At 42.5% G+C, this 13,757-nt stretch overlaps 1 protein-coding gene across 1 annotated transcript in view; it reads left to right on the forward strand.

Moving 5' to 3' along the window:
• Positions 1-6: 6 nt before the first annotated feature.
• RDH10 (retinol dehydrogenase 10) overlaps positions 7-13,757 on the forward strand; it is a 33,925-nt gene continuing 20,174 nt past the window's right edge. Inside the window, exons 1-2 of the mRNA XM_006139802.2 lie at positions 7-407; positions 1,925-2,160. Coding sequence (XP_006139864.1) covers positions 119-407; positions 1,925-2,160 — 525 coding nt within the window. The 5' untranslated portion in view covers positions 7-118. The remainder of the gene's footprint in view (positions 408-1,924; positions 2,161-13,757) is intronic.

Raw genomic sequence — 13,757 nt, forward strand, 5'->3', positions numbered from 1 at the left:
GCTGCCTTCTCGTCCCTGCTCCTCTGACAAGCATCCCGGGGCCGGGAGTCCAGCTGCCAGGCGCGGGGTGGGCGCGGACGCGGGGGCGCTGGGCTCGCGCGGAGCTCCGATCGTCGCGATGAACATCGTGGTGGAGTTCTTCGTGGTCACTTTCAAAGTGCTCTGGGCATTTGTGCTGGCGGCGGCGCGCTGGTTGGTGCGGCCCAAGGAGAAGAGCGTGGCGGGCCAGGTGTGTCTCATCACCGGCGCCGGCAGCGGCCTGGGCCGTCTCTTCGCGCTCGAGTTCGCCAGGCGCCGGGCACTGCTGGTGCTCTGGGACATCAACACCCAGAGCAACGAGGAGACGGCGGGCATGGTGCGCCACATCTACCGCGACCTAGAAGCGGCCGACGCCGCGGCGCTGCAAGGTAACTCGGACCCGCGCCCAGCATTGTTGGGTCAAACACCCCACAGCCCGCGCCCTACCCCGCAAGGACCCCAGACCCGGATCATGGTCAGTCCCGCTCTCGAGGAAAGAACACCCCATCCGTCTTCCGGAAGGCCAGTGGAATTTGCCCCTTGAAAGAGGAGCACGTAGTAGAAAGGGAAAGTGTGCCAAACCCAGTCTTAAGGACAGTTCTGGCACTTTGGGGTCCACCCTGAGGGTAGGGAGGGCCAGGAGAACTTGTTACCCCAGGATCGGATCCTGAAGACTTGTAAACGGCGCGGTGGGAAACTAGTGTCTTGGGGAAGTAAGTTGTTGGCAAACGCGGTGCAAGCATGTATCTTTTACTGTGGGCTGACCATTTAGACTAATACAGTATTGATGATTTCACTCTAACTTCAGCCCGGATAAAATAATCACATTGTTTCGCCAGCGATAAGTGCTTTAGTTACATACTCCGGAGCATGAATGATTGAAAGATGCCTTTTCTCTTAAGTGAAGGTGCTTGAAGATGGAAGTTTCCTTGTAAATTTCTTCCATGCTTTTGGTCACCCTTAGAAATCTACTGTCCTGTATACTTAGTAACTAACCTGGATCTGAGACTTTTTTTTAAAAAATACAGCCAAAGCAGAGACGTAGGCAATGGTGAATACTGGTGTAGGATATTTAATAACAATTGCCTTTTGACAAAATTTTTCATTTCCAGGAAATATAATCGAATTGTATGGAGAAGGTTGATTTGGATACCATTCCTTGCCCATATTGATCATTGTCGTTAATTGCCTTTTTGATTTAAGGCTGAAAATGTTAAGTTTTCAATGGTACTATGAAAGGGTAGCAAATACCGATTTCCGTGCTCTCTGTCTAAACCTAAAACATTAGAATAGAGAAGGAAGATATTTTGGGTTTTAAATTGAGTTCATGTGTGCTAAAGTTGCACATTTATCTGTAAACTCTATTAGCGAGGGTACTTTTTAGGGGAGTCAACTGTCCAAGTGTCCTGCACGTTTTCAGGAAAAACTTTAGACTTTAATAAATTGAGGTTATTACAGTTTTGATTTCTGAGTCTTGAAGTGAAATTTTCCATTTTGAGGATCCTCATACTATAGAGTAAGAGCTGTTTCTGGCTGTTGCTCTCCCCCAGAAAGAAGTGTGTTGTGTACGTTATTCTCTGTGCTAAGATCAGTTCTCTGCAGGTGTCTCTAACTCCAGCAAGCTGATCCCATGTGGTCTGCTCATATTGGGCCTGTCACAATGACATGACTTTCCCCTAAGCAAAGTTATCCAGTAAATTGCTGTAATTCCCAGAGACTTTGGGGGGGGGGGGGCGAGGAAGGCAGCTGTAAGTTCAGTCATTGGCAAGCCTTCTGGTGTTAGAAATTTGAAGCTCACTGTAGTATTTGTGTTTTGCGTGATCTTTGTCCTACTGATTGCCATGTGACTCACTTTCTATACCCCCTTCTGTTTCATGCTTCTCCTCATCTGGACTTCTGATGACAGCTGGGAATGGTGAGGAAGAAATTCTGCCCCACTGTAACTTGCAGGTTTTTACCTACACCTGTGATGTGGGGAAGAGAGAGAATGTCTACCTGACAGCTGAAAGGGTCCGCAAGGAAGTCGGTGAGGTCTCGGTCCTGGTCAATAATGCTGGCGTGGTCTCTGGGCATCACCTTCTGGAATGTCCTGACGAGCTCATTGAGAGAACCATGATGGTCAATTGCCACGCTCACTTCTGGGTAAATATAAACACCCTTGTTTGCACTACTGGGTCTTCCTCAGTAAGAAGGTTGGGAAGGAGGGAGATTTCTGTGGCAGTCTGAAAGCCACCTGCACTCTTTAACCGTCGGGTTTCCTTCTAATGATCGATTCCCCATGGTGAATTACAGTGTATGTATGTTATCCCCCTCTTACTTCACTCCCACGATTCACAATTTCTTGAGAAAGCAGAGGACGGAACGTTTTGAACTAGTTTGAAAGAGTGCCATGAAAATAACAAGAAGGAGCATAAAGCTCTGGGTTTGTTTATTTTACTTTCTGTTGAGTTTATAAAACATTGGTTGTTCTTATGAATTTCTCAAGTTAGGGTTTGAGCTTCCAAATGACTGCTCAGCCACATTTTAGAAAGGGCCAGAAGTTCTGATATCAGCATTTGTGGTCCACAGGGAGAGGTCAGGCCACCCTGGCTATCACTTAACATCCATTGACCATCCACAGGGGCCAGGGCATTGTCCTGTTGGAAGACACATTTCGGGACTTTCTCAGTTTAGTAGATGCCTCTCGGATGAGAACAGAAGTCACCCTGATAGGACCTGTGAGTTGGAGATCTGAATAATATCAGCTTTTAACTCTCAGAGCTACTGCAGCATCTAGGGATGAGAGGGAGGGCCTTCTGCCACTTGGGGGGGGCACAAGTAACCCCAGTTTTCCAAGGTTATTCTTATTCTTACTAAGGGTAGGTATGAAGCTTTCCCCTATAACTCTGTACACTGTTCACCCACTGTTGACTTTTCCTTCCTCATAGTATTTCCCCTTTACTTTTAGTTTTCAATTTAAAAAGGGGGGGGGGCAAGGAAATAGGGTTTTTGTGTGTTTTTATCCCATAGGCAGATTAGCCCTCTAATCACAGTAAAGAACTGTTTTTGTTTTTCCTAAATAGGTCATGTTGCTTCAAAACTTAATCTGGCTTTAGAAGTACTTATTCAGATGTTACTGGTCGAACATCAAACCTTTTCTCTGATTCTGGGAGTTTATTTCATGTTTTGTTTTTAAACCTGAACTTTAATTCATTCATTTTGAAACCTCGGAAAATGAACCTAGAAATACCCTGAGCTAACTCTGTGTTTTGAATAAGTAGGATCAGCACATGCAATTTGGGGAGCTCGAGTGTGTTTGCATGTGTCCACGCAGGCTCGTGTGTGTTCGTTGTGTACAGTGGAAGTGAATTAAGTCCTCGCTGCGGCTAGGTTCACAAGAACAGGTGGCAGGTGTCCTCGAGGTGGGATAGGTGAGTAAAGGCCAACCGAATATACTCAGCAGAATTTATCAAGAATCCTGTGTGTTTCTGAGTAAAGCAAAGAACCACCACTTAAAAAAAAAAAGCCATGTGCATATTGCCGGTGGCATTTAGTTTTCATACCTGAAGAATGGTAAGGATGAAGCTCCTGTAGAAACTCCAGTTGATTCCTCAAGCCCTAAACAGATTCACAACCATGAGTGGATGGCTTGTGAACTACAGACACTGGATCCTTTTCCAATAACCTTTGACTTAGATGATGCAAGATTTCCTAACTAAACTTTTACCTACACCAAACTCTGAAGTTTAGCCATTTTGCCTACTTCCTCTGCATGATGATTTTGCTGAATTTTAAAATTTCACACGTAACCCAGTTTTTACAGAAACCCCCATAAATCTGTAGTCAAGCTGCTTTCTCTCTGCAAGTATTTATCTTCCTTAGACACCCAGTAGAACAAGTGCCAATTTAGAGCGTGTTAAGCACAGAAATCCACAGCCTTAGTTTTGGAAGTACAGAGAAGTTGATGTATTTGTGATATTAGGCTACTTGCTAACATGAGGGGGAAATTGAATCCAGTCTCTAATAGAAAAAGTATTTGGGACTGAGTCTGTATGCCAAGGAGGAACATACCACCTTCCTAAGAGTCCTCACTGTGCTTTGAGATGTTGCTTCACCACACAAATTAGGGAGTTCTTGGAAGCCTTGACGGTAATGACGTCACTTCATATTAAAATATGGGAGGCTCCTGAATTCTCCAGCTGTTTTTCCCTTAAGCATCTAAACTGAAGAATTTATTTTCAATATTGAGTCAGAAAATTCATTTTAGAGTTGGAATTTCTGACTTCTTGCCGGGATTTATAAACTCTTTGAGAAGTTGAGATTTAACAACTAAAATGTAAAAGACTTACTAAAAATGTTACAATGCCCTCCTCTCCCTCAGGATTAAATAGTGTTGTAAGCACCACCTGAATTCAGCTTTTTTTTTTCCCAGCAGTCCTCTTAAGCAAAAATGTTGGTGGTAGCATTTCAAAGACAGCATTGGCATGTACTGTCATCCTTCCAGAAAAAGTAAGGAGTGGGTCTTTTTACTGTATCCGGGTGAGGAAAAGAAGTTACCACATGCATTTTTAAAAGTAGATCAGCTAAACAGACTCGTGCAGTCATTCAAACCAATCAGCTTGAATCAGACGTCTAAGTAGCAATTAATGTCTGTTTTCATAAAATAACAAAATGTTGATCTTAACTCAGAATCATATATGGTGAAAATTAGAAAACCACGTGGACTTCCACTGAAAAGCTGTGGGTGCTCCCACTCAAACCATTGCTCATACTCTTTCCCCTACCTGGAATGCCCCTTTCCTCCACTTCATACACTTCTAAGGCCTAGCTGAACTGTCCAAGATAACCTTCCCTTCTCACTCAGTGCTTCTGGCATTTTTGGATATAGAGCTGCAAGGATCCTGAGACCCTTGTCTAACTCTTTTTTTTTTTTTTTTTTTTTTTTTTTTTTTGCCAGCAAAGCTGTGGTTAACTGATGTGTCTAAAGCTTCGCTTTTTCTTTCTGTTAATTTCTTGGAGTATTTGTTGTCATTCCCATCCTTTAGTGCACAGTGCTCTGAAATATAACTTTTTTTTTAATGTTAGAAGGATGCTTCCATACACATGAGAGAGAGAATAAAAAACATCCCCCCACCACTATGGGACTTGGTCATGCTACAACCTGTTCTCACTTCTCCATCCTGTCCGGATCCTGGGCACACATGCATGTGCCTGGCATGTTTTTCAGCTCTTGGACCAGAACTCGAACCCTGATCAACCATGTGGGGTCTGGCTTCTTCTGCATAGCACTTAACTGCTGTGCTAAGTTATACCAGCCTTGTATAACTTTTTATGCAATGTATCCTGCATATCTCAAAGTATTGGGTCATCAGAAAAGTCATGACACATTTTTGCATAGAAAAGTATGTCATGACTTTTCCAGTGACCTATTAGCAAACTGTCTGAAGGCAGTTTGTTATACACATCTGTTAGTTTTCCTCTGCCTGAAACAGAACTCTATTTTTTTTTAAAAGAACTGTTTATTTAATTTTACTTATTCATCCATCCATTCATTTTAATTTGACTAGAGGGAGACAGAGAGGAGAGAAAGTGAGAAAGCAAGCCACCAAGTCTGGGACTTGAACCATGATCAGCTATGTGTCCGGCGCCTTAACCATGTCACCTGCTTTGCCCCCAGAACTCTATTCTTAAGTCTCTCAATAAATATTTGTTAATAATAGGTTTCTGCTTTAATATTTAGGAGATAACCTGTTTAGAAAATACTCATACGGGTCTGTATTCCAAAGTTTTAAAAGGTAATAAGCATTGAATTATTACCTCAAATTGTGTAAGACATATTTCAGAATGGAACTAGGCCACAATTATTATTGCTTGTACCTCCTTTTGCTTTCCTGCATAACTGTTCCATTCTTTCTGCCCCACCTGTGTTCTTGTATTTGCTCTGAGAATATTTCCTAAAGGTCAGGGAAACATGGAATTAAAGTATGAATTTATTTTGATGCAAAATTTTTGAAAGCTATGCATTTTTTAAATACTATGAACCTTCCATAAACCTTCGGAAGACCTCATATTAATCCTGCTCATTACTGTGAAGCTAGCGGCTTTGACAAGACTGGTATTGGCATACCAATGTGAATCAAGCTTAGTCTGAATGTGTAGCAACCATTCATATTTCCCAATGACCAGACCTCAAGGGGAGGATTCCCCACAGCAGTTCCTCCCTTGCTTCTTAGTGTGCACCATGTCTATAGACTTTGGAAGCATTTGTCACACCTGCTGTTATTCTGCACAGCCTTCCAATCTACTGTGACACTTCATTTTCCAGTGTTCTGTCACGTTAGTTCTCCCAGGCCCCTCTCTTGGTCACTCGTCAAGCAGTGATAGATTTGGGGTATATTCCATTCAGCATAATCTGCTATCAATCACTCCTAGTTAGGACAGGCCTATGGAGAAGGAATGTAGTCTCATGCACTTAATTCCAGCATAGGAATCGTTCACATGGGCTGTCTCTTTATCTCAGTGAGATGCAAAGACCTGAAAATGCCTCTCTGTTCCACTTTGAAATATGGAAAGCTGGCCTCCATATATGAACTGCAAAGCCATGTTTCCTTCCCCAAAATAGAGCGAGTAAAATCTTAGCTTGCCTTTTCTCAGTGCTGAAGTTTATCCACAGATTTTTTTTTTTCTTTTGACCGAAAGAGCAGCATTTGGCCTTTATATGTGAGCAGCAAATTGATCCCTGATTAGCCAAAAGGGGGAAACAAAAGCATCTAACTCCAGGCCTTTTATGCTCTGAGGAAATTTTACATGGTAAAGGACTAAATCTGTCAGATAGCTAGTCGGTAATTTACTTCTATTGATATGGTAGTCAGACAAGATAATTGGTAGTTAATTAATAGACCACTTAACTTAAAAGGTTTCACAGTTCTAAAATACTAATTACTGAATTAGGCATTTATCTATATCCCAGGGTCTAAAGTCTATTTAGTTAAAATCCATCCAGGAAAAGTAAAAGCCACCAGCTGGATCTGAGTAATGTAGCACTTAAAGACATTAGTGCCGTGCTTATACCTAATATCTCGTGGAGAGTCCCTAATCATTCATGTTCAAGTTCTTATGTGATTTACTTGGATTCCACAAGCTCTAGTCCTCTATTTTCTAGATAGGGAAGCCTTGTTTTGTTCAAGGCCTCTTCAATTTAGAATTTTTCAAAACACCATTTCTAATGTGTTTATTTAGAGCTATTCTGCCAATACTTTCTCCTTTATACCACAATACTAGGAATTATAAGGCTTTAGTAGCATGTTGCTTTTCTATCTTAGGATAGCTACTAAAACCTTGGCATCCTTTTAGAAGTCTTCAAGCCGACTTTTATTAAATAAACATCATAAGCATTAAAATGCGCTTTAGAGATAAAGCCTTTTTTATGTCTTGAACCGAATTGTAAATTGACTTAAGCATCGTTAACTGTTGTGCAGAGTTGGAAACGGAGTAAAACATTTCTTGATAGCAACTTCTTGGACTGTGTACCTAAATCCTCAACCTAGGACCACATACTGATTGAACTTTAAGCTTCTGTATTTGATAGATTACATGCTGGGCCCAAATCTGGTCAGAATCCATCTCTATGACTTGATAAAAGGTCACTTCACACAGCTGGTGTGAACAGGGAACTAGATGCTTCATCATATAGCTTATAACAGGCTTCCCCGCACCCTGAATGTTTATGTTCTCAGAAGTGTGGTTATCTCAGTTGTTTAGAAAATACTGCCAAGTAACCAATGTCATCATTTCTTTTTCTTTTTTCTTTTCTTTTTTTAGCTTTTTAAAAAATAGATATTTAATTTAATTTATTATTATTCTTATTATTGAACTTGCTATAGTCATCAGAGACAGACAGAGAAAGAGGGAGAAAGTGAGAAAGCAAGTCACCAGGTCCAGGACTTAAATCATGGTCAGCCATGTGGGAGCCCAGCACCTCAACCACCATGCCACCTGTTGACCCCCCAATGTCATCATTTCTAAGTGATTTGAAAAAACAGCAGCACTCCCCACACTGCAGGTCTAGTGTGCAGTGCGGCCTTTGCACTTGGCCATCTCCTTGACGTTCCAGGGCTTTGGTTTCCATGAGATACCTGTTTTCTCATTTCTTTCTCTCCCTTCCCAGTCCTCTTAGCCTCCCCACCTTGAGAACGTTGTGACTCTTTAGTGTCGTACACTCAGACAGACCTCTTCTCACTGTGCCCCTCTAGCTGGGTAATCTATTAACAGTGTCTTCAACTGAGATTTCACACAATTATCTTGACTGATCCACACATTCCCTTAAAGTCAGCACGTCTCCCTGCTGTACTCACTTCTCTTCACCCCTTCTTTCTTTCCCTGGCATGGCCAGCCACCGGACTTGGAAACACCAGCATTCTCTTCCACTCTCCAGGCTGTACACATCCCTGGGTCATCCACTTTGACCGTTTTTTGGTCACTGTTCGCTTTCACTTATCCTCTCCTTTCCATTCTCAGCTCCTCGCGTGTTGCCTTCATCACCTCTTGTCTGAGTATAGAAAGGGCCTCTGAACTTCTTTCCCTGTTTCCATTCTTTGGTCTCTAACCTCAGGTTATCTAAACAGACTTGAGTTTGTTATATGCCTGCTTCAAACCCTTGCGTGACCATATTGCTCACAGCATGAGCTCCAGTCTCATTAGCATGGCATCTGAGGCCTTCCCGAGCTGATTCCCACCTGTCTCCCAGCTCAGCACCTGTTACAGCCTGTGGTATACTCCAGACTCCAGCCGGGCTGACCCTTCACTGTGCTTTGAGAGAACTCTGCATACTCATGCTTCACTCTGTTTGGCTGTTCTGTTTGGCTGTTCTGCTATCCGAGTCCTAATTTAAATCAAGACAATAGGAATTGCTATCCAAGTCCTTATTTTAATGCAAGACAACAGAAATGGAATAGTTGAGAAAAATGCATCACTACTCCTGAAAAAAACGAACACAAATCAAAATACCTTATGTTGACTTAATAGTATATATTGGGTTGTCGGAAAGGCCATGATACATTTTTCTATGTAAAAGGTGGCTGTTGCTGTCATCATTGTTTTGTTTTTGTTTTTTGTTTTTTTAAGAGAGATTTTTGCTATAGGGCATGTGCGCTCACCAGAGACACTGAGAGACAGAAGGTGAGAAATCACCCTGGGGGCATGGTCGCGCTGCATCCCTTCTCCATTCTTTTTGGATTTTGGGCACGCACACATATGTGCCTGGCGTGAGTTTTAAGCCACCAGGTTTGGAACTCAAACCACAGTTGACTCTGTGGGAGTCCAGCAGTGTAACCGTTATGCCATCTGCTGGTCTTGTCATTGACTTTTTTTAAAAACAATTTTTAAAAGTTTATTTCTTCCATGAGTGTGAGAGACTAGTACCCCCAGTAGAGTCTTGGCACCCAGCCCTGGATCATGGGCATACATATGCCCAGCTTCTTCAGGGAGATCTCAGGATTTGAACCTGGAACCTTTCCATGTGTGCCAGCCTTACAGACCATGATATTTTACCTCTGTATCACCTCCAGTACCCTCTCCCTCTCTCTCTAAGACAAGCTCTCACTAATTTTGCAGTCCTCCTGCCTCAGCTTCCCAAGTAGCTGGGACCACAGGCATTTGCCACAGCCCCACTTTTGCCATAGGGTGGGCGCCACCACGCCCACCACAGCCCCACTTTTAGGACGGGCTGGGAATCAAACCCAGGCTTCCCTTGTGTCCTCCACATAGCAGTTTTTACCAATGAGGACTACAATAGCCCTGCAAATCACCATGTTCTTGGTTCAGGGAATAGTCCTTTCACATTTGATCGTGGATTGAATTGTGCTATTTATTTCATTTCCTAGAGGCAAAATTGCTATTCATTCTTCTCTCCCCCATGTTTCTGCATCTCATGCTTTACTCATTACCTGCCCAGGCAGAAGTCAATATAGGGACATGGCAGTGTAGAAGTCTTCTTTGACCTCTGTTGATGCTGACGCTGACTAGATAGCTTTTTTAGAGAGATTGAGTGGAGGGTGCCCTGCCAAAGTCCTGGCCATTCATTGTAGGATGGAATCTCCAGGCCTGGGGAAGAACTGCAGATCACGGTCAGGTATTTATCTGCTCATATGTTCCACGTTTATCCTCTTCCCCTAGTTTTTTGTTTTGTTTTGGTTTTGGTTTTTTTTTTTAAACTGTAATAATTTTTCAGATTTCCTAGATAATTGGCAAATTCCAGTGAATGGAATGGATTCTGTTGTAACTTCAATACAATCTAGACCACGGCAATCTAAGGAAATTCTTTTCAAGCAACTTACTAACCTTACCTGAGAGGAGAATTTTAAGTAGGATCCCCTTTAAGATTTTCTTGAGTTAAGGAATATTAATAGCAGATGCATAGAAAATTTCTTCTTTAGTTCTTTCAGAAGCTAAAATATCAATTATGTGTGGTCAGTTTGCCTCTGTCTAATCCAGACATCTGCCTATGGGTAAGTGTGTAAGGACCTGCTTGATTTCTTCTCTGGCTTGTTAGGATGCCTAGTGGTTCGTGTAAGGCACGTGGCTGTGGCGTGGTTATGGCCACCAAACCTGACAAAGTCTACATGAGCATGTATATAGATCCTACATCTCCCAAGTGTTTTTGTATTCCCAAACTACTATGCTGAAGTTCCACTAGGGGGCGTACTGGCAGGGTGGATTTATCTCTTATTTCCTGCAGACACAACCAGTATTTTCCCTAAGAGAAAGGGCCTTTGTAACTAATCTGTGGAGTATGACAAAGTCAAATGATCCTTAAGAAACGGGGAACTATTCCCTGCCCCAGCTGAATGGGTTAAGTCTAATGTTTTGAGCCTGTAATTCCAGGGATCAGATTAAAATTGTTAATCTCTTTGGGTTTAATTAGTCATTTCTTATCTCAGAAGTTAGTATAGTAGTTTACGATTCAAAAAATAACAAACCCCTTCAAGTTCCTCTCAACTGAACTTTTCAGGCTGAGAGCCCATGTAAGTATAATCATAAAATAGCTTATAGGTTGGAGGCTTTCAATTCTTTATTTGAAAATATGTAGTAGATAGGTAAAATGTTTAGTCTCCCTAATAGAGTAGGACAGCCTTAGAAAACTTGCCTGTATTTTGTGACTTAACACTCTATTAAGATACCATTGTCCAGAATGTATTCATAGACTAGAAGAGCATGGCCTCAGGATTTAATCACCTTTACTTGACATACCTGGCCGGCCAGTTCTAGTCCCCGGGTTTACAAAGGTTTGCGCCATCTCTGCCCTAGAGAACGCCTCTTCATCAAGACGAGCACGAGCATCTTTTACTTGATGAGCTTCTCCATCCTGGCCCACCTCTGAATTCCTTTTTATCACTTTATTTGTTCATTTTCTCAAAATTCAAGTTCACACCTGTCAAGGACCATTTTCTTAAATGCTTTGAAACTAAAATTAAGTGAACCACGGGGGGTAAAAAAATGAATATCCTCTCATAATGATCGTAAAACTTTCAGCACTGCAGCAAATGCTGCTAGAATATTTAACAGGTAGGGGCAATTACAGCCATAACCTTGAGTGCTGTCAAATTAGCCCCTTACAATGACAAGCCACTTACTATAAATTCACATTTGGAAACAAAACATTACTTGGTGTGTGAAACTTTCAAAGATCACAGACCGAAGTGTGAAAGGTGGCAACAGTGTTAACATTGCATTTGTTGGTTTGGGGAAACCACAAGTGTTCTTCTCTTATTTGTTGCTTGCATAAAATGTGAATTTCTTGCCTACCCTTCAAATAGCTTAGCACTGGAATATTTGAATATTAACGTGGTTCAGCTTCTTAGTGTTATTCTAAACAATGGAGCTCAAAATAACACTTCCTAAATCAGTGAAACTGGGAAAATATTTGTAGTGTGACTTAGGTAAACACATGGGTCTTTTGAGGACAAGTGAAACTTAAAATTCAAAGCCTAGATTTTCCCACCTGCAAATTGTAATTAACATACTGCCCCCTACTGATTTCTCAAGGATTTTTTTTTTAATGGAATAGTTCTACAATCTCTTGGGACAGAGACACATAAAGTGGAATCCATTCTTTTAAAATAATTCTGTACTAGTAGTAGTTTTACATTCTCAGGACTCTTGTTCAAGCATTGTAATTTCTATTTAAAGTGGTCGTTTTCTGCTCTTAGTGCAACAGGACTGAAGAAAAGCATTAGGAATGTTTGTATTGTTGTTCCCCAGCATCATCCAGGACTCCCGGAGGAGAGGGGACTGGCAGCTGAAGAAGCCTAGCAATCTGTGTTTGAGGCTTCTCTCCGTGGTCACATGCTGGGGGTTGTGACCGGAAGGATGGTCTGTCCTTGTGTGGAGGGCAGGGAGGACTGGGAGCCATACATAATAAGAACCAGAAATTGCAGGAACTTGTGGAAACAACCTAACCAAATATAGCACATGTAACCAGAATAGCCTCTGAGGTGTACTGCACGCACCTGTGTACACTTAACCATGCTTTGCTGCAGCGCTTAGATTTACAAAGCCTTTTTTCATAAACTGGTCACTCACTGGAGCCTCACAGCAACTATGAATTAAGTAGAGCCATTTCCCCATGTTTATGGATGAGGAAATAAACCAGAAGAAGTGATGGGACACCCTTAAGGTCACCATCAGGAAAGGAAGAAGCTAGGACACTGACCCTTACCCTGGTGAGCTCGGCCAGAACTGGTGTTTACCTGAGCTTCATTTTCAAAGCTCCTGGTGGTTTCCTATGAGTCGTGTAAGGTTTTTGCCCTGTGGTATAAGGTAAGAATTCATCTTCAGATGTTGATTTTCTTTTATTAGCAGGGTTAGTTTAGCAATAACCGTTTAACCCTACCTTAGTACCCCCAGAAAATATGCATTACACAAGCATGTAACACTCTAGCCTGCAGAACCAACACCGCACTCGTCTTTTATCGCCAAAGCTCCACTGGTGTTTTTCACTCCCTTTCCTGTGATTTTCCATGGTCTGTCTCTGAGGCAGTTATTTCCTTGAGGATGGCTTAGTGCCCCCTTGGCCTCCCAGCTCCCTCCCTTCTCTTAGTTGGCATGTCATCATTGACAAACTGGACATGAAAAGGTAGTGAATGAAAAGGACTTTTCTACAGGGACTGGCTGAACCAAGTTCTAGAAAGACTTGCCACCAAAATTTCAGTGGCCCTGTCATTGGAGTTTAGCGTGCATTGCTTGCTTATCTCCTGGAAAATGGAAAACTGTTATTCCATTATGTAAGCATCTTATGGGATCAGAATTCCAGATAGCTCCACAAGCTTTGCCTTTGAAATATTAATCATGGATTTTCAAAATTGTGCCACTGTAGTCTGCTGATAATGGGGGTCTAAACTTATGGCCTGAGCCTGCCTTGGAAAGGGGCTGTTTTCCCAGGCTGGGGATTTCTCATGGAAAACCGGGGCTTGAGCGTGTCTGTGGTCGGTGTGTGCAGGGCAGAGGTGGAAAGCGAAGGGGGTAAATTCTGTGGTTGACAGGGTTTACATCCGTGTGTTGGAGGCTAAGCCTGCAGAACATCTGCCGATGATGGGGAGAGTGTTTCAAAGCCGTTTAGGTCTATTTCTGAGAGCTTGTTCTAACGGGGTTGGAGGCTCGCACATGCTGAACGTGGATCCAAGGTAAATAGGGAAGGAGACAGTCCAACAGACCCCTCCATCAGCCACACGATGCACTGGGGGCTCTCGATACTGATCTGAACC

Source organism: Tupaia chinensis, unplaced genomic scaffold (genome assembly GCF_000334495.1).
Source record: "Tupaia chinensis unplaced genomic scaffold, TupChi_1.0 Scaffold000002_1, whole genome shotgun sequence".
NCBI classification, from domain to species: Eukaryota; Metazoa; Chordata; class Mammalia; order Scandentia; family Tupaiidae; genus Tupaia; species Tupaia belangeri.